Genomic DNA, 20,898 nt, shown 5'->3' with positions numbered 1-20,898 from the left:
CACGATGGGTTGCGTAATTTATACAAACTTTTTAAGTAGACTTCTATATTTAGTTGCAAATAGAATTTATTCTAGCGTTCTTTTTGTAATTTGTTAGACAGGTTACATTGTACTATGGTACTCAGACATGTGTATGCTAGTATTTTGTTGACTATCGAACCCGAAGAATTTAACAATCTCGAACCTGAAGGACAATTAAAGCGTTACCTTGACTTGATCGATCGACAGCCATCCTATTCAATTCTTAAAAAATATACACCAAGTTTATGGTGGTCCATATAAATTGGTGTGTAGGACTATATACAATTTTCATCTATGTGCCAATGCATTTATATATTGTAATTTTTGGCCTAATATTTATGTAAGTCTTAGTATTGTTAATAGTAAGTAGTGGTGGTAGAAGCAATAGTAGTGGCATTAGCAGTAGAGTAAAGGTACAGTACGTATAGCCACTCCTCCTCCCAACAAAAAATAATGAAAACCCTTAATTAGGATTTTTTTAATGTGATGGTGTGGAGGGTAGCAAATGCCATGGGCATTATCTTTATTATTGAACTATATTGAATCTCAGATCTTTCACAATTTGTCGCTGCATCATGCCTTCACTAAAACTAAACCGAAGCTACGCGCGCTGTGTGACATCCAACCATATGTAACTAATTATTTAATTTGAGCCAAACAAAAATATATCTCGTAAGATAATTTAACTTGTAATGTGAATGTGGGCTATTTAGTATAAGGTACATTGAGTCTTGTTTTGTTCGTCAACTCGCCTGTTGTAAACAGTAATCGATCAAGAAATCGTCCAAAATATCGTGCTTGGATTTAAAAATACCGTCATGACGTTTATACTTACCAAATTAATTAGACCAATTGGCATCACCAGAACAGACAGCAGCAAGTCCGCTAAAGCTAACGACGCAATCACATAGTTTGACATAGATTTCAGTCCCCGTTCTCGACTCACGGCCATCAAAACTAACGTATTTCCAAAGAATGTCCATATTATTAACAACGACAGTACAACGTATGCAAAGCTGGTGTAACGCTTCTGAAACCCATTCTGTGAAGTGATATTCGTTGGTTCAAAGCTAATTAATCCATAAGTGCAATTATCTACACTGTATTCCAGATTATTATCATTCCAAGTCATTGTATTATTAATATTCTCATAGAAAATTGTTGATACATTAAGATCCATACCAACAGACTTGTCAAAGTCGACTCGAACTTCGACGATCAAAATGTTTTTGTCGGTTTTATGTTTCGTAAGTCATCATTAACCAGTAGATCGTACTGAATATTTTCAAACTTCCGAAGTGCGTCCGTAAGTCAGCAAGGGCTATGATCGAGTGACTACTTGTTAGTGCCCTGAAAATAATTCATTCTCCAATTGTTGACGGCTAAATCTTCAACGAATTTTACACTACGTAGTTAAATGTTATGGAGACGCTCTTTTGCAGAAACTATTTAGGGCTACTAAGCTTTCGATAAATACAAATTTAGTGACACAGCTCGAAAACATGTAAAGTATTTGTAAATCCATATCAATTGAACTTGTTACCGGCCCAATACACATCACTGGTTACTTCTGCATGGTCGGCTGTCGGCAAGCTCACTGCATGTAGAAAACATAGCTCTCAATGTCAATGTATTGTTCTCAATTAAAGTCGGAGCACCACTGCTGGTAGAGGTCGCCCTTTCCCGACATTGGCATCACATGAATTTTTAAAGAACGTACACACGCAGCAGTATCATAATGTTTCACATTAACCCAATAACAGTCCATTATATTTAAAATAGTATCAGAATTTGATACAAGCATGCTATCAGTCATCCGTTTGCCGATAGCCGCTTATATGACATGCATGATGTAACCTTCCCCATAGCTATTGCAAACTTCAAATGAAATGAACATTGACTTATCGTTACGAAAATCCTCCGTAAAATAAGTCATGGGATTTGTTCGGTGAGTTGTTTACTGTTACATTTTTCTTGTCTTTTGTTTGAAAATCACTGATTACATTGGGCACAATGTTATAGACACGATATCCAACGGATCTTTCAAGGGTGTCGATCAAACTTAACAACTGACCAATGAACAGGCTTGGACTACACGCGCGTCTAACAAGCACACGTATTGTCCTACGAACGCACGTGTCTTAAAGCTTTGTCTACACTATCAAATTTTATGTGACAAAAAAATGTGATGTGCCCATATATGGGTACGATGACGTCATATCACATACTATCAAATTGTATCAAAAAAAGTTGAACATGTTCAACTCTTATTTTCCATCACATTTTATGTGACGGTTTTTTTTTTAAATCTTTTTTAATTTACACTGTCATTTTGTGGAACCTTAGCAAGAAGAGCGGGGCTTGGCGGAAACGTCAATTTTGGTACCGTACATATCGGAACGTCGCTGTTAAGTTCTTTTATCGTAAAATACATTAGGTCTTTCAGTAAATAAAAATATAATACTAATAAAATTGAATAATAATAATAGTACATGTAATATAAAATTTATAATTATATTATAGCAACTTTAATAATAACTAAATCAACGTGGTTGTTCCACAGAGTATGAACTCGTGAATAGACTCGATAAATAGAACTTTCATAATAATTATTATAATTTTCGTTGTTGTATTCGTTGCGCAGCTAGTTTCGTCGCACAGGTTTTTTTTTTCTCAATACTAATTAAATAATCTATCCATTTTGAGTGAATGTGAATTAAAGACTGTAGTTGACATTGTCTATAAATGATGCTATTACAAATTTGACCGAATTTTCTAAATTGTTCACCATGGAAATCGGTTGCCATGGACATTCCCATGGATGTTGTTCACATTTCAAATTCAGTCTAGAACTTCGGATTTAGATGCCCTGCAGTGACGTAACGCTGACTGGGTGACGTCACAGGATACGACCTTTTACGGTGTAAATTATCCATCAACTCAGCTCAATTACCAATAATTGATGGTCAGTGTAGACATTAATGTAATTGCCTGAAGTAATGAAAAAGTGATATATTATACCGAATATATTGCTTGACCAATAAATATTTAAAAAAAAATTTAAATATTAATTTCTCCACATACAAAGCATCCTAGCCACGAGGCATGAGCTAAACAGGAAGAAATGGACATCAGTGTTTATTAAAGAGGCTCGAATTACTGGCTAGACGTGTTTGGTCTGAATATTATCAAGAGACATTGTTTCTCAGATTTTGATTGAAAAACGAATCCAGTAACAGTATCGGAAGGTGACGAGTGTACCGTTAGTCGAATGACGTCATAATAAATTGCGCCGGTTTTAACCAATACTTATACATGTCTTAGCTAATCTGCTGTATTATACGTAAAGCTTAATTATAAGTGTCGGAATTACTAAGTATGTTGAACACGAAACCTCATGTAAGGGATTAGAGGCCTAGAAATTAAAAGATTATATCATTTTCGATGAGACTAACTGTATTTGTCTTCAAAATGTCTTGTGGCCATATTAGTCGAGACGTTCAGTAATGGAACGCCGGCTCAGTGGCGTAGCCTACCGCAAGACCTATGTGAATTATCCTTGGAATCCTGAGGGGTTTGACGGCTAGGAATGAATTGAATTAAACAATTTCAAGCGATTCAAGTACCTGGTAATGTGCTGATTATTTGCTGTATTATGAACTTCTTCCCCGGGGAGCTGAATATGGGTTATATATGTGTTTGATGCAACGACTGGACTGTATAAGAGACAGTATATATATATATATATATATTCGTCGTTACTCTGATCCTGTATCCAATAATTCAAATAGTTCATCATATCGAAAGCAGCTCGTCAATAAAAAATGGGGGCGCTATTTTATATCGACTACCGAATAAAAGAGCGTTTGGCAATCATCGACTAGTCTTGAATGATTTCTAACGAACAGTCTATTCGTCAGCATGTTCCTCCGAAATACATCTGCATCTTACAGTAGGTTTCATTCAAAGTTGCCCAAACACCACGAAAACAGGCATAAAAACCACCGATGACATAGCCTAGTTTTGACAGCTCCTTAGTTTGTGTTATGTTATAGACAGCTTAATCCCTTTGCCATTTATGTTTTCGTGACAAAACGAACGAAGGCATGTCATTATACGTTCAATGAAGGTTTCTGTCTATACCTAATGTTACACTTCTCAATAATACATTAAAGTATTATTTTGTGTCATTTAATGTAGTTATGATATTTAGATATAGTTATCCTACTCGTATTCTTTGCATTATGTGAGATTATCCCCAATATCCTCTCTCGTTAGTTTTTTCCTTCAGATTTCATCGCAACGCTGTGTCTAACATGCCACGCTGTCCCTAAGTGAGTGAAAACGAATTTGACATTTTCCCCGCGACTCACGTTTCACTAAATTAAGTGGTTATTCTTCATTACCATTATCCTACCAGTGATGTTTATGTCCACGCCAATCTTGACCGTTATCAACGTCACATGCATCATCATCAACGATACAATGTATATCAACGACTCGTCACGCATCTCCACGTACCATGTAAAAACCGACGTAATACTGCGGGGTCTATGAGTGACCCAGTTTAAATACAATTGAAGTTAATATTTCATGTTCATATATATACACACGTCTTTTGCAAAGTCGTGTTCAACGATTGAATAACTTGAAAACAGAGCATGTAAAGCGATGAATGTATCAAAAGTAAGCAAGCCTAATTTGCATCATCGAAATCCCTCAACCACTTAGATTGACAGTTTCAATTGAACTTCGGATAGATACTGTATAGCGCCCCCATGTGAACTTACTGGAAACCAACTTTTTAATTAACATAATTTCCGTTTCTCTTTATGTATGTATCTTTAAATTCTATGGTGTATCCAAACAAGCACTGGTGGCCGCCCTCTTACCTACCATGACGAGTGACACCGGCCTACCACTAGAATATCTTGGCAAAGTAATGTCAGAGCGAAACACCTGGAGCAATGTCAAGTCCATCTCGGCTATCTGCGGCCGAAGGTTAAGGTAGAGTAATGTTTATATAGTACAGACAACGTCTCCCATTACTTCTATATTATTTACCTTCATAACGTTTTAGACTGGGAGACAGTTCAATATATCGAGGTTGAAGAGCTTAACCTTTTCGGAAATACGCACTATTGCAACTTTCATTTAAACTCGCACGCATGGGCTGTCTCGTGATGACGCGCATGCACACTGAAGTAAAGTATACTTCAACCAGCATCGCATCACGCTTTAATAGCGAATGACAAACACCTTAAAGAAAAACAGGTTCCTAATGATACAGCTAACTGACGTTCTAAAAGCATGAACTCACTAATCAGTACACAATCCAAATCAATGATTTTCTAAATCACGGCAGCAGAACCTCCTCATTTCGAAGAAAAGCAAACAATATACAGTTAAGCGATGTTTGAATACAGCTGTATTGGTAGAAGTAAACTGATTTTCCTCACGTTGGCTACACAATAACATGCGCCGATGAATATGTGCATCTCACTAAACACATTGTTCACCATGTCATACACGAACCTCCTTGCGACTTGTTTGGTAATGAATATACAATTACAAATATCTACATGGCACATCGGTTGAACGAGGTGATGTCATATTTGTTTATTGAGCTGTATTTTAATGTATGATTTTATTTTTGAAATTTTAGTATACTGTATGACTTTATTATGCACAGTTTACTGTTTTAGTACTTGTTGTGTTTAATATTTTAAAATGATGCGTGTGGGATGTTATGCTACGTAGAATGATATTACTAAAAACAAAGCAGTATCCAATGCCGTAGCCAGCTATTAAGACAGTTGGGACATTCCCACACAATTTGAATTTTTATGCATAAATGAGTACACTTTTTGAAAATTGGGTCCATATTTCTCATATTTAGCCTAAAATGAGTAAACTTTTAAGGAAGTGGGTCCACATTATTTGAATTTACGCGTAAAGTGGGTTCATCCTGATATTGTCCCGCACTGTTTGAAAATTCTGGCTACGGCATTGTCAGTACATCTACTGGAAATCTTTGGCTCAATTAAAATTTAAAACATATAGGGCCCTATGTCATAATACCTTTTAAAGTAGTATAAATGTGTAATACACCACGTAAGCTAAATAAATTTGATAACTGATGTGTTGAGAGCATCTCTACGTTTCGAATAGATTACTCTATTTGTCTTTTAAATGGCGTTATATATTTTTCAATTTCCTGAAGACGAATAGAGCAATTCGAAAAGTCGAGTTTGATATCGACGCCTCAGTTCTCAGAACTATTTACGTGGTGTGCCGCATAACATAATATGTATATTTCTGTATGTATAATGTTATTTACAGGTACGTGCGAAAATATAATGAATTCAAATGTAAATTAAACGTTTAAATATGTATGCTATAAACAAATGGATAAATCACAAGAATATTACTCGAATAAATAAACCTGTCTATGATGTTGTATTGATTACAACCTTTTGTGTTAATTGCCTTAATTATCATTCAAAATTATTTTTTCATTTATTTTGAACATACATAGTTATATCCTTCCATCTAGCTTATGTTTTGTTCACTCGTGAAAACTATGAAACAATCGGATGGTATGAGATGCCGAAATGAGTCGAAGTCAAACATTAACATTATAATAATTTTATACAACTATGCCCTCTTGCGTTAAGATCATGTCTTCAGCATAAAGTTATCAACCGTTGAGGGAGCCATATGATCTGAACGTTTTAACCAATATTTCAGATCAGTGGTTCAACACCGAGTCGATATAACGATGGTCGGGTATGCATGGATATTTAACGCGTTGCTTTTATATGGATTACGTTCTTGTTCTCAGGTAAGTCACTTTAAAAATTACATATTGAAAATATTGCTTTGAAACTTAGAAATACGTGTTGTGTTGCCAAACCGCTGGTGGAAGTGTGACATAGAGACGCGAAGACACGATCAGAGTGTTAAAACTGTAGCAACAAACTTTCACACTGCAACTCCATACAAATCATATAACAACTCTTTGAGGTGAAAGAAGATGGAATGATACTGGTCGAACGCAAAACAGTGACAGCAGACGATGAACTATCTACGATTAGGACTTTAGGCTTGCACCAGTTCACTTTGCAAAAAAAAAAAAAAGCCCAAACAATTACTTAATCGCTGTAGAGTTTTAGGCGGCAGCTATGACTGTTAGCAGCCACAGAGGTATGGTAAGCAAGAGCATCATTAGCAGCAGCGGCGGCGATGGAAACTGTCTTGTCGATGCGCCACAATCCCAGTGCTGTGTCATAGTGTATATAACTTAATCTCATATTATGATCTTTTATTTGTCAATAACCAAAAATTACAATAGAAAAATCGAATTAAGCGATTCCATAATTGTCACACTCAACCTATTAGCATGTACAGTATTATATAATCAACAGAATAGTTAAACAAATACACTTTTTTTTATAAGAACCAGAAAAATTTTGCCCAGGCTCAGTGTTCTTATTTTTTGGCCGATTTCAGGCTCAAAATGTTCTTATTTTGTTTTATTAATTGTAAAGCAGTCTGCACTGTACTGGAATGTAGGTGAAAGTGACCCCACAAAAAATTTCCCCCAATGTCAGATAGGTACACCTACTGTACTGTATTATAGAGGGTATTACAGTCACACCTACTGCACATAATGGACAGATATAATATTTTGGTTTTTAAAAATATAAACCTCATTTGAAATTTTACCTCAGCCTTAATTTGTTCTTATTTTGTTCTTAATTTTTAAGTAGTTTCAGCCTCAGTGTTCTTATAAAATGTGTTCTTATAAAAAAAAAGTGTAACAAGTACCAGAAAACTTAAAATTAATGGTATTAACATCACATTGGAAACAATGTTGATCATAGTGCGTTTGTAACAAGTTACGTTGGATGCACCATCATCTGTGGCATTTAAGATTTCTTTCAGTATGGATAAACCATGGGATAAACGATTTGTAGTTACAGGGGCTATTCGTGAATGAGTTTCCTATTCTATTAGCGAAGGACGGTCCGCAGATACTAGCCAAGATCTGCTCGGCCTCGTCATGCAGTGAAAGACAGTCAACAGCCGGGATAAAGTGCGATTAAGTTAATATTAACGTATTGACCATTCACTATCCATACATGCTGTATGCAATATATGTATATGTACACTTTTTTTTTTATAAGAACACATTTTATAAGAACACTGAGGCTGAAATTGCTTGAAAATTAAGAACAAAATAAGAACAAATTGAGGCTGAGGTAGAATGTCAAACTAGAAAAACCAAAATTATTATATCTGTACCTTATGTGCAGTAGGTGTGACTATGTAATACCCTCTATAATACTGTACAGTAAGTGTACCTACCTCCCATTTGGGGCCATTTTTCAACCGGGGCCTTTTTTGTGGGGCAATTTTTTGCTGGGCTTTTTTTTCAGGGGTCATTTTTGCAGGGTCGCTTTCACCTCCCAGTACAGTGTATAATGCTGTACAATAATAATTTTTTATGTTTGAAAAGTGTGTAAAATAATAACAAAATAAGAACATTTTGAGCCTGAAATTGGCAAAAAAATAAGAACACTGAGCCTGGGCAAAATTTTACTGGTTCTTATAAAAAAAAAAGTGTAACTATGTAGTTACACACACAAACTTGTATACGGTACATATAATATTGTATGTATATTATAGGGAGATATATACATAATATAGTCCTATATAGGGAGGAGTGGGGCTAAGCCATACAAAACTTGTTAATTAGAATATTGCCTTCAAATCTGAAGGTCTCACGATTACAAACAAATCCTCTCGTTAAAATGAGATTGTTTGTAGAATACCGTATTACTGTACTTCCATCCTGTAACCGGTCAGTCACTTTGCTTTTGAATAACAAAGAAGGTAAACAATTAATAATTATCTTAAGCTACCTTTTGAAATATGTTTTTTGAGAAGAAAAATTGTTTAAAAAATAATTTGTACCATGGTTGCCTTAACGTTTTTATACACCCACACACATGTCCATAAAATAACTCATTAAATCTAGGCTTATATGTTATTTCAAGTATTTTTATTAATCAAAATCGCAGTAAAAAAAACTTAATTACATTGATGTTAATATTATAAAATACAATAAAATTCCAGTGAACAATCGAACAGCCAAAAAAAAAACACAAAAAAGCACACAAAAATTAAAAAATACAGAATTACATTGAAGTTTACATCAAGAAAAACAATAAAAATAACAACAAACAATCAGCCAGAAAAAATCACAATAAAATGTGCACAAAATATAAAAATACCCATAAAACAACAATAATAAAAACAACCCAAGAGCAAAAAAATAGTGTAATATTGCACAAGACAAAAGACAGGCAGATCTTAAAATATAAAGCAAAAACACCCAATAAAATTGCCACAAAAAGGTGAGAAGAAAAAGAAAAGGAATAAAAAGGAACACCAACATAGAACACCAGTTCCTGCCATCCACAAATACTGGATTGGAAGAGTTCTTTTTTAGAATGCCAAAAAACAATTTTAATTAAATTATCATTTGGATAGGCCTATTAAGTTATATTTAGATAGGCCTATTGCAAATTTGGACCATGGGAACCCGCGGGAACCACATTGCAACGCCACCCGGCTTACAACCAACATGGATGATCACACGGATGCAAACATGGCCCTTAACCCGCCTAACGCTCCCGAAGGGTTATTCGAGAAGCTGAACACTTTAGACGCAATTGAAATCGCTCAAATAACCTCATGAGACAGCAGTACTTACGACATAGGTCACACGCTTACCATGATAAGCAGGGGGAAGGCAAGGTAACATAAACATATTAAAAAATAAAAGAAACTAAAATAATACATTTTGGTATTTTGGGAGACACCATGCACGAAGACACGCTCATTTATTAATGTCATATGTTGTATATCATAAGTTTTTTTTCTTACCCCCCCCCCCCCACACAAATAGTAAGATTGGAGTGAGTAGACCAGGGCAAACATTTATTTGCATTGAAGATGGTTCTTAAACAGCTAACTACTGGTACAAAGACATTGCATGGTGGCCCACCGCTCTCTTTAAAATTTTCGGATGATTCTATAAATATTCTTCTAATTTGAACATGAGTGGATACTCATAATGATATAGGCTATCATACCATTTAAAATTACAAGCCTTAATGTAGGCTTAGTGATAATGTCCCTTGAGTCGAGTTAAATCGTTCAAACAGCAAGCTGAAGCGCTCAAACACACCTATTAGTCTCCTGTGAAATGGTTTCAAAACGTCTTCTTGCTAAACAGCTATTACGGCGTCGGAACCCTGTTAGAATTTTACGCTCAGACGAGCTGACTTGTCAAGTAACCTAAACAATGCGCCGCCAGTAAATTGTTAGTCGGTCGAGGGCTATGCCCCCAATCCCAATGGCCACGACTCGTCGGACGAAAAAAAAACAACAAAAACAATTACCTTTTTAAAACGTTTAGAACAGCTTATAATTTTCCAAAATCACCCTGTTTTAATTCTCCTGAGACCAGATGTTGTAGCCCCCAAGACCAGACCAGGACTTTACCCATGACCGTAACCTGAGACGTCTGGTGAATCTGCCAGTCAGAAAATTGTCAGACCATTGCCGGGCAGATTTTTCCCTTGAATCTGTCTTGTAGCCGCCACTGTACGTAGAAGTACTACGGTACCAGTACTAAGTTTTACTATTAAAATTTTTCGAAAATAGCTTTTATCTTTCATTTACTAACTTACCCATGTGTAAGGTTAAAAAAAACATCAATGTAGTTTATCAAAATTGTATGAATTCATGTGTTTTAGATTAAGATTTTTATTCATATTTGTTATTAAGTCTATTTTCAATTTTAATAATAAACAGAATAAACTTGTTGATTTTTATACTGTAATTTTGTATCACAAAACAGGACAATGTAAAACAGGCTATTACACCTTCCTGATATGTTATCCTGTATAAATATGTTCAATAAATAAATAAATAAATATGTTCGAAAGGGGGTGGGGAAAAATAGCGACAACACTACCCTAGGGGGTCCGGTATGTCCCGGGAAATAATTGTTTTCTAGATGCCCGGAAATAACCTCTGAGGAATTTTGGGCGAATAATAATATCTTTTTCTTTCCTTCTTTTTATTTTTAACTTTCCAAACAGTGGTGGGGGTGGGGGCGGTGCAGGCTCTACACCCCCTGTAAAGTATATATTTCAACGATTTGGTTTCTCATCGCATCCACCTTTAATAAAGAGACCAGGATGTTGATCACTTCAGTAGGATTATCAGGATAAATACGGGCTCAAAAAGAACAACTTATAAGTTGTATAAGCTGTATACAGCCTTTTAAATGCAAGAAGTTCAATCATTGACCCAAAGTCGGCATTAAAACCTCATTGATAGGTATAAAGACACATCGAGAAGCTGTGTCTGGTACATATCGTTAAAATACAATTACCGGTATCCAACCAAACTAGGATTTCTTTTTTGAACTTTTTGCCTATTTTTAGAATGATGATCGATAATCTTTGCCTGCTTAAGATGTTGTGACTACGATCGCTTCGTTGTATGGGCATCAAAACCTTATTAAGAAATGAAGATCATGATGTGTGCAATAATGGCCGCCTATGTTTGAAATGCCAAAAGTCAGATTGCATGTTTTTTTTGTTTTCTTGTTTTTTTGTTTTTTGTTTTTTTTTAAATACAAATCTGCTCTTTTGTACGTAAGTTGATCTGTAATTACCGCTAGTTAATTACTCTAATAGCAATATGTTCATTTTTTGAGTAATTAAAAGATTTAGATGGTATTTTTTGTAAAATAGAAATTAATAACTTGATATCAAATAACAATAAAGGTCCCTTTGAGTCATCGAATTTATGATACCTTATGAATTCCCGAAGTGTATTTAGAAAGTCAAATGTACAGTAATCTATGAAGTTATGATTCATCAACATAATGTTCTCTGCAACTTTAATGGATTTTCGAATCTGTGTCCTTGAGCAAGGAATTCTATCTACCGGCGACTCTCTCGTAGGGTGCGTTCGAGCCAGAAAAATATCCGTACGAGGTCCGTGTATTTACACGGAAGTTAAATGCCGTGCGTGGCTCGAACGGGGGTAAGATGTAAAAAACATCTGGAACACGCTCGCCTATTTTGACCACCAAATTTAGGGTTATAGAACCGTTTATCGCTGTCAAAGGCCATTATCGCGACCATTAATCATGTTTTAATGACTCTACCGTCTGGCGGTCAACATGAATTCAATTCAACACTCCCCACCCCCTCCCCAACCCTAAATCCGCTTCTGCTATTTAAAATCACATCATTAAGATTGATCTAAATTGATTTAAATGTATTACATATTAACGTACATTGCAGTCGATCTATAGCAAACATTTTAAGGTCCTGTTATTGGTCAACCCGTTTCTCTCTTTAATTAGAATGAATTAAGTTACATAGTTAGGTAACACAAACTGGCGTTAAAACAAACCTATGAAAACTTTAATAAATACTTATCTAAACTTTCTAAATTCGCCTCTGAATGTTATTGTCGCAGTACTTAAAGCAATAAATCAATGTTGCTATCAGAATTATCTTCTTCATTCTCGTATGCAACCTAACTCCAGAGTCTCTGCAACACTTGCTTGAAATTGGAGGTGCCATCGGACCCGGATAAGCACATCGAGCATTTATATATGGCGCTCTACATAAAGAACACTGCAGCACTGGGCTATACAATTCAAGTGGGCAATAATAAATCAATTAAGTACAGTATTTAATTTATATTCAAAAGAAATTCAAAAGAGATAGAACCTCCACTAGAATGGAACATATACAAAGACACACAGTAGAGACAGGTATGGTACAAACTTGCATTGAACTTCATAAAAAATATGTATTTCATCCGAACAATTTAAATTATTAAATGTAACTTATCTTTTAAATAAACTCTCTTACCTCACATCAGCTAAAGGGGGAACATAAATTAAGTATTTAGTGCAAACAAAGGCACATGATTCAGGGGCGGATCCATGATTTGGAAGAGGGGGGTTCTAAACGTTTCCAAAAATACCCAAAATGAAAGGGGGTTCGGGGGTCCTCCCCATGGAAAATTTCCCCCCTTGAATCCGCCACTGTATGGGGAATCCTTTAACGCTCAGGTGACCTAGGGTTTTAAAACAAATACCGTATAGGCCTATACTCACGTATAAACGAGGCTTAAAATAGCAAACTACGATCGAAAAAAGGGGGTCGTCTTATACGGACGACATTCAGATTTTAGATTTTTATATTCATGTTCGTCTTATGTGCGGATCGTCTGTAAATCTGGTTTTCTACTAGGCTAATTTATTCACGTGAATCCAAAGCGTCGGCTTATGCACATGCGCATTCACATTCCTATCGGAGTTTTTGAGAAGCGAAAAAATGCGCAACCAATCAGATCTCAGGAAGCGAACCGACTCTTTGATTCGCGCGAATAAATTCGCTTAGTGAAAAACCAGCTTAACACGCGAGCTTACTACTGCAATGAAGCAACTTAATGTTGTATCAATGAAAGCAATTTTAAATATGGGAAAATACGATTTTGGTGGTGAAGATTTAAAAACTCATAAAATGGTATTATTTGGAAGATTACCCTTGCATTTGGCTCCATTTATCCAGCTAGACGCAGTATACAGGACCACAAAAAAAAAAGGAATTCCGACCATGAAATGCTGTGCACTCACTGCACTGCCCCTGTCTCTTATACACATCTAGATGTGTATAAGAGACAGACGTGGGGGTCTTATACACGGGTCACCTTATAGGACCTACGCGAGTGTATACGGTATTATTACGGAACCCCTGCGGAAGTTCGGGTTCCCGTCACATTTTAAACGGTTGGTTGTAACAATAAACTCGCAAGACTGCTCGCGACTACTAGATTCTACGTCAAGTGCGTGGTTGGCTGGGTTGTTTTGGTCGGAAAGGAGAAATTTTCTCTGTGAATTGATTCTCGAACGAGATAAAGAAAGCTCCCTAATGACTCAAGCTACTGTATACCGTTTTTATATTTTTAATAAAACCAATTTCTTCTAATTTCAAATACGTTTTCCCCTGATTTTGTGATAATTCGTTATCACGCAAGTGCTAAATGCGTGACACATTTGACCTCGCATGTGTTTCTGCAAAATGCGTTTCATCCTATATCACTTTGAAGTGATGCGTGACGGTTGGTAACTATGGTATAGATAACTGCCGGGCCCTAGGTAAAATTGGTAAAAATGCACCTGATCGGACATAGAGGCAGGGCCTCTAGTGGGGTCTACTCAGGCGAAACTCTGAATGCTTATACGTTCTGAGGTTTTTTAAAACAGATACGGTACGGCATTAACGCTCAGAAATATCTAAAAAATATTTTGTTAAAAAAATTAAAGAATATTGAGAACAAACTATGGTCAAGTCTTAGCGCCTATTAAGCATTTCATGAATCTATGATATATTATAATATTGACAACATCAATAGAACATATAGGTGGAATTGTGTCCAACCCGTCGTGAAAAAGTACTGAATACTCAGTACATGTGAAAACGCTTGCAAAAATAGTACTCGCTGCTTACTTTGGCTCGAATTCAACCCTGGCCATCAGGTGCAAGCTCGGTGGTCTAAAGGCATGACGCCAGGCTAGTGATCTGGAGAATGTGGGTTCGAGTCCCACTGGAGAACAACTTGCAAATATATTTTGCAATTGTGTTCACACGCACTGAGTATTCAGTACATTTTCACGACATGTTGGGCAAAATTACACATATAGGCCCCCTAATTGATTCTCCTGGTGCAAATTCAGGTATTGTATATTCCATCACGATAATAACAATTACCATTCAATAATAGAACAGTCATCGACCTACTTGCAGTGAAGTGAATCTAAAATGTATTCATGGAGTTATGATGATCTGAAGTGTTTAAAAACGTACACAACAATAGTTGAACCAATTTTAAAATACCACAAATACAAATGTGCGTGACAATATTTTATTGCTTTAGAAATGTGATTTCAAAAAGTGTATTAGTGAATCACGCACTGAGTACCGTATTCAATACATTTTCACGACAGGTTGGGAAAAATACATATAGGCCCCTAATTGATTCTCCTGACGCAAATCCAGGTATTGTCTATTCCATCACGATGATAACAATTACCATTCAATAATAGAACAGTCATCGACTTACTTGCAGTGAACTGAATCTAAAATGTATTCATGAAGTTATGATGATCTGAAGTGTTTGAAAACGTATACAATAAATATAATGTGAGCTTGCGTTACTTCCAATAGGGTTTATTTTTATACGAGACGTTTTTGTTTGTGTTAATTGGGTTTTACACTAAGCCTGTTATCAATTCCCCACTACGAAGTTGAGTAGCCCAGGAAAATAATTCCAACGCGTGGCCAACTATGGGATTAAACTGCCTTTAATCGCATCGCGTGGTCCACTCGTATACGCGTTGCTTTATTTTGCGAGGCTCCCTAAATGCTAATGTAACTAAATTTCATATTTTGTAAATGAATGTATTTTTATTATATTACGCTTTCGTTTGATAAGTCCCCTAGACCCAAATTAATAACACAGAGGGACCCGCTGTATCTAATAAAGATTGTGCGAATTCTGATTGAAATACCTGTCTCTTATACACATCTAGATGTGTATAAGAGACAGAAAGCACATAGTTTAGTGTGCGCTATGGACATTAATAGAGCATGTCAAAACCACAGGCCCTAAACTTCCAGCCGGCGATGCAGCACACTGTAAGAAAGACGTTCCAAGTCCACTTGATACGCCGTGGCGTATCACAATTGAAAACTATTTTTATACATTACCAGCTGTCTCTTATATACAATAATAGTTTAACCAACTTTAAAATACTGTACCACAAACACAAAATGTGCGTGACGATATTGTATTGCTTTAGAAATGTGCTTTCAAAAAGTATATTAGTCCATCGTATACGTAAGGGCTTGTGTTGTTGTTGTTTTTTTTTTTTTTTACTTGCAGCGTTCGGGAAATAGGTAGGCCTAATAGGTAAATTGTAATGAATATTATCAATAACTATAGCCTCTAAAACCTAATATTATTGAAAAGTCCTTTTATAGTTTGAATAGGATTTTTTTAAAGTTTTTTAGATCATTATACCTATTGAATGAGCCCCCAATAGCCCCGGGCCACAGTGCTGTGCACTGACTGCACTGCCCATACCTACGCCTTTGGACCTGAGTATTATTAGTGGTTACATAACGTTTGCTATGCATTGTATCATGTGCTATAGAAGTGGAAGACCATAATGTATTGGGAATGTACCTCTCTCTCTGGTGGGCCTACAGTATAATCAGTTTAAAAGTGTAAGGTATAAGATAGTGTGGATTTTTAACCATTTTTCTAATGGTAATGTTCAAAATAAGTGTCAAGGAAAGTAAGTATGATTGTTGGAAAAAATGGTCAACATTTTATTTTGAATTCTCACCCTGACCTTCGCTTGGGCGAAGTGGGCGAAGGTCTGGATCCGCGTCTAGTTAGCATGAATTTTGTAAGCTAGGACCCATAGTGTTTTGTTACGTTTCTTCACAGAGGGGGGGGGGGACCCCCTGGATCCGCCACTGCGAGTAGAATCAAATATAGAATTTAAGCTAACAAAAACAACACATCCAAAACAAGTCTGTTATATTAGGCCTGCATTGAAAAAAAAATCAAAAAGGCCAAATGGCAACCCTGGCGTGAAGCGTGGTTAGAAACGTAAATATTGCGTGGCATGATGGGATATACTATTGCCTCGCTGACCTCAAACTAGTATTTCCGAGGTAAATTTTTACACGGTTAGACAAGATAAGTTTGTGCTCGAATGCGGGACCCCCCCCCCCCCCGTGGTGTAAAGCCGTGCGTTTCCAGTAGTCAGGTTTTCTTAATTGTTTCCGTTCTAATGTTAATCTTTTTCAGGTTTATTCTTCACATTCTTTGTCACTAATCCTAGCTTTTCTTGGCAAATTGGCAAAATTGATATCTTTTTTGCTTCATTTCTCTTCCTTTGAGTATTTCGTATTTCCAGTTCGTGTGTTTTTCCTTATCGATTATTCTTACGAGTGTTAAAAGGACAAACAAGTGTAGGGATGCAGCACATTCTCGTGTTTATCAATGACAAATGTTGTCTGCTTTGTGTTCAATCTTGTTTTCAATTTAAATAAAAAAATCCCACACGTTTTTTTTTTTTTTAATACCTTTTAATTTGCTGGTGTTCTTTAACAACCAAGTAAAGTGTTCATAGGATTTGTCGTCAAAATTAGGGAACATTGGATTTGAGCAACGTGACAACGACGTGACTTTAGAACGGATTTACTCATCCGTGACCGTCATAATTTCTCTATGCAGCGTACATTCAACCAAACTGCGTTATAGCAGATGGATTTTGTGACGTCATTTGGTTCTATGTTCTAGGTTCTACCTTCGTATCTTATTATTAAGATAGGCTCTATTATTAATATTATTAGGCCTGGTAGTACAGCATAGTACATCATGCATCATGTAGGCCTATGTTTTTAAGTTATTTCTAACTGCTGATGAGTTATTTCAATTGTTCTTATTTTACAAGATTACGAGTAAATTAAAAGAAATTAAAACTCAGTAATATGTCTGAATATGTATTAATTGCTGGTACATGATGTATTAGACTCAGGAACCATAAACTCTTAAACCACCGTGATCCGGAATTAAATCTTGCGTATTGTCGGTTTTATGTTAATGGCTCATCAACAATCTTTGTTTTTTCAGGTCCGTATCTAAGAAGATAGGCCTACCTTAAAGGGGGTTTCCTAGAATAGCTACTTGAGATTTACGCCCTGGGGGCATTCAAGAAGAACTCTTGTGGGGGTCAAAGTGGAGGCCCACAGAGGCTAGAGCCTTCTAAAACTCATTAGTGAATTTTACCCTAATTTTATCGTTTTTGATGCAAAAGGAGGAAATGGTCTGGTTTATCAAAGTGGGATTCGCCTCGGAGGTCCGGTCGGCCGAACAACCCCCTTGTTGCAAGCCTTTGTAATTGCTCCTTGCTTTTTTTTTAGCGAATATAACACAATTATCACATATGGTAGCCATATACAATGTTTTTAATGTATACACATTTTAGTTGAACGTCACACTTTCTTAGCTATGTTTCCGATTATGCGTCTACTTATAATGCTGAGGATACGATAAATTATCAGTTAATACGCTGCCATTTCGAAGTCAAAATGTTTACGTAATGTACCGTAATCAACATTGGCAATTGGTTGTGTGTTAAACACCCGGCGGCAAATCAATATTTTAACACATTTCTACGCGATTTGATTACAAGTTTGATTATTCGGTGTTCATAATGTAATTATTAGAGTCAGCCATTTAATTTAATTACGAAATCACCGCAATATGCGTAGCCATGCTATACATACTGTAATTACAATCCAACGTCTGAACTGAACGTACGTAGCTACTTTGTGTGTAAAGACGACCCTCAGCATTTACAGTACATATAATAGTATCATCCATCAACAATTCACGATCAATGCCCCAAGTTATCATTCCTATTTTCAGTAATTCTTCTGTTCAGTTCTTCTTTTGGAATTCATCTCTCGGATTATGTTTCTCAGAACTCTCCAATCAGCTTACGCGTGCGCATAATTCTCCTCTTGTACTTCCCCCGGATCTCTCATTTAAGTTCCTATAAATTCTAACTCCTTTTCACTACATTTATGTATTATGGTATCATCCATTTATCATTATTTAGCAGCAGTTATCACGCATGATATAAGTAATTATATTCACAACATCCGTGAACTAAATTGCAAATAAGTTATTATTATTATTATTATTATTATTATTATTATTATTATTATTATTATTATTATTATTATTAATATTACTATTATTATTATGGTTATTATTATTAATATTATTATTATTATTATTATCATTATTATTATTAATATTAATATCATTATTATTATTATTATTATTATTATTGTTATTATTCTTCTTCTTCTTCTTCTTCTTATTATTATTATTAATATTACGTATATTATTCATTGGATTAACAGCGTTAAAGTGTGTAGTCAGGTGAGTCATCGTGGTGTGCTTTGCCTTCACACCAATTTGCTTTTCCTTATACCCATACACGTTGATTTATAATAAGCATGTGTTACCACTGGAAGCCTCCTCCAATCGATCGTAGCTAACGATTTATCCCACTAGGCCTCGTAGGTAGTATTAGCATCAGAAACAACCATAGGCAAGAAGTCAAAATAACAATTCACTAAATCTCCTCTAATTACTGAGATGAAGAATCCAAAATGTGTCACAGAACGACAAAACTGCAATAAGATACAGTTAATCAACAATGGATGCACACAGTAATACGATTAACCGACAATAAATACAAATTAACAAACAATTAGTATACTCAATCAGAAGGGAACAACGCTTTCTGGAGGAAAATAAAAGTAACACGTCTGTAGCAGTGGCGTATCTAAAAGTCTTTAAATGGTGTTGGGGGGGGGGTGGGGTGGGGTGGTGAGGGCAAATGTGGAGTTGGTGGTGGGCTCGCTGATTCAATGTGGGAGCACTAGGTCGCAAAATAAGGGGATATGAGGCAATTTTTAACTACTTGGACGTGATTTGTTTTGCATTGCACATTTTAAATTGAGGAGGGGGACTGGGCACCCCCGTATAGATACACCGCTTGTCTGCAGCAGATACGTCACATGAAATAAAAAAGCAATGTCTGGTATTAGGGAGCTTTCGATTGCACGACGACGGTAGGACGTAGAACGTAATGACGTCACTAAAAGTCATCTGCACATGCGCAGCGAGAACGTTAAGTTCTCCTTGTCGCGTGGATTCTAGGACGCCCGGTATGACGGGCACGCATGAATGATGACGTTCTAGCGTCGCGTCGTCGAACTATTGGGTTGAGGTGCCGGCTTTCCAATTTAAGGGTCATTTGTTCAATTCCTGTTGAAGTTACAACAGCAGCAACAAATACAATCTCTAAGCCTAACAATGTAGGGATTTTACATTTTTGTCTTGTGTAATTATCCCCCTCAATGACGTTTACTCTATTGGATGAAAATAAAACTAAATATATAAATTAATTAATATAATACATCATGAATATATACCTTCTGTATTTTTGTTTAAAAATGTATTGGCCTATTTGATTATACATACATTAAAACAATCTAAACTCCTTTGCAATTACCGAGTGAATGTTTTGTTTTACTGTTATCTTACATGTTCTGCTAAAAAAAAAAAAAAAACTCCCGCTCGGAATTGGTTTTACCAATTCGTGAACATTCAGTCTTGTTAGTATCACTTAATCCTTTTATCCGAAGATTCTCGCGGCTCATATGTCTTCTTGTCATCTAATCTACTTGTGATTTGAGTTTGCTGAACGATTCCGAATGTTGAAATAACTAAGACCTTTTAGTTGATTCCATACGATTATATATATGTAGAACGGACTGACTAAAGTATAACACAAGTAAAACGATATATAATTCGACAATTATTATTATTATTATTATTATTATACATAGGCCTATAATTTAAATATAAACAGCCCCAAGGAAGCTGCTGTGGTCAAGTTGATCGAGGAATCTGTATAGAAGCAGAAAGGCTATGTTCGAATCTCGGTCGGGGCGACTTTTTTCACAATCACAAATTGTTCTTTAGCGTTTAAAATTTATATATACAGTACTTATAAAACATCACCGCAAGTACATCATTCTAATTCTTCCTCGTACGACCCTACCAGATACTTTTCCAGTCATTATAAACTATAATAATATGATTATATTC

General features: G+C 35.9%; 2 protein-coding genes across 3 annotated transcripts in view; one reads left to right on the top strand and one right to left on the bottom strand.

The window, feature by feature from the left end:
* Window positions 1-1,608, bottom strand: part of LOC117105794 (D(2) dopamine receptor-like) — a 32,865-nt gene extending 31,257 nt beyond the window's left edge. The window contains exon 1 of the mRNA XM_033247072.1: window positions 857-1,608. Coding sequence (XP_033102963.1) covers window positions 857-1,201 — 345 coding nt within the window. The 5' untranslated portion in view covers window positions 1,202-1,608. The remainder of the gene's footprint in view (window positions 1-856) is intronic.
* Window positions 1,609-6,798: 5,190 nt separating this feature from the next.
* Window positions 6,799-20,898, top strand: part of LOC117105783 (beta-2 adrenergic receptor-like) — a 24,803-nt gene continuing 10,703 nt past the window's right edge. Inside the window, exon 1 of one of the 2 annotated variants that reach the window (XM_033247065.1) lies at window positions 6,799-6,865. The gene's annotated coding sequence lies outside the window, so the exon portion shown is untranslated. The remainder of the gene's footprint in view (window positions 6,866-20,898) is intronic. The other variant, XM_033247064.1, reaches the window with a different exon arrangement.

The sequence above is a fragment of the Anneissia japonica genome, unplaced genomic scaffold (assembly GCF_011630105.1).
Source record: "Anneissia japonica isolate Jap-2015-1 unplaced genomic scaffold, ASM1163010v1 scaffold287754_len4335492_cov202, whole genome shotgun sequence".
Lineage (NCBI taxonomy): Eukaryota > Metazoa > Echinodermata > Crinoidea > Comatulida > Comatulidae > Anneissia > Anneissia japonica.
Note: the sequence above shows the minus strand (reverse complement) of the source record. Positions and strands in the feature narration are given on the sequence as shown.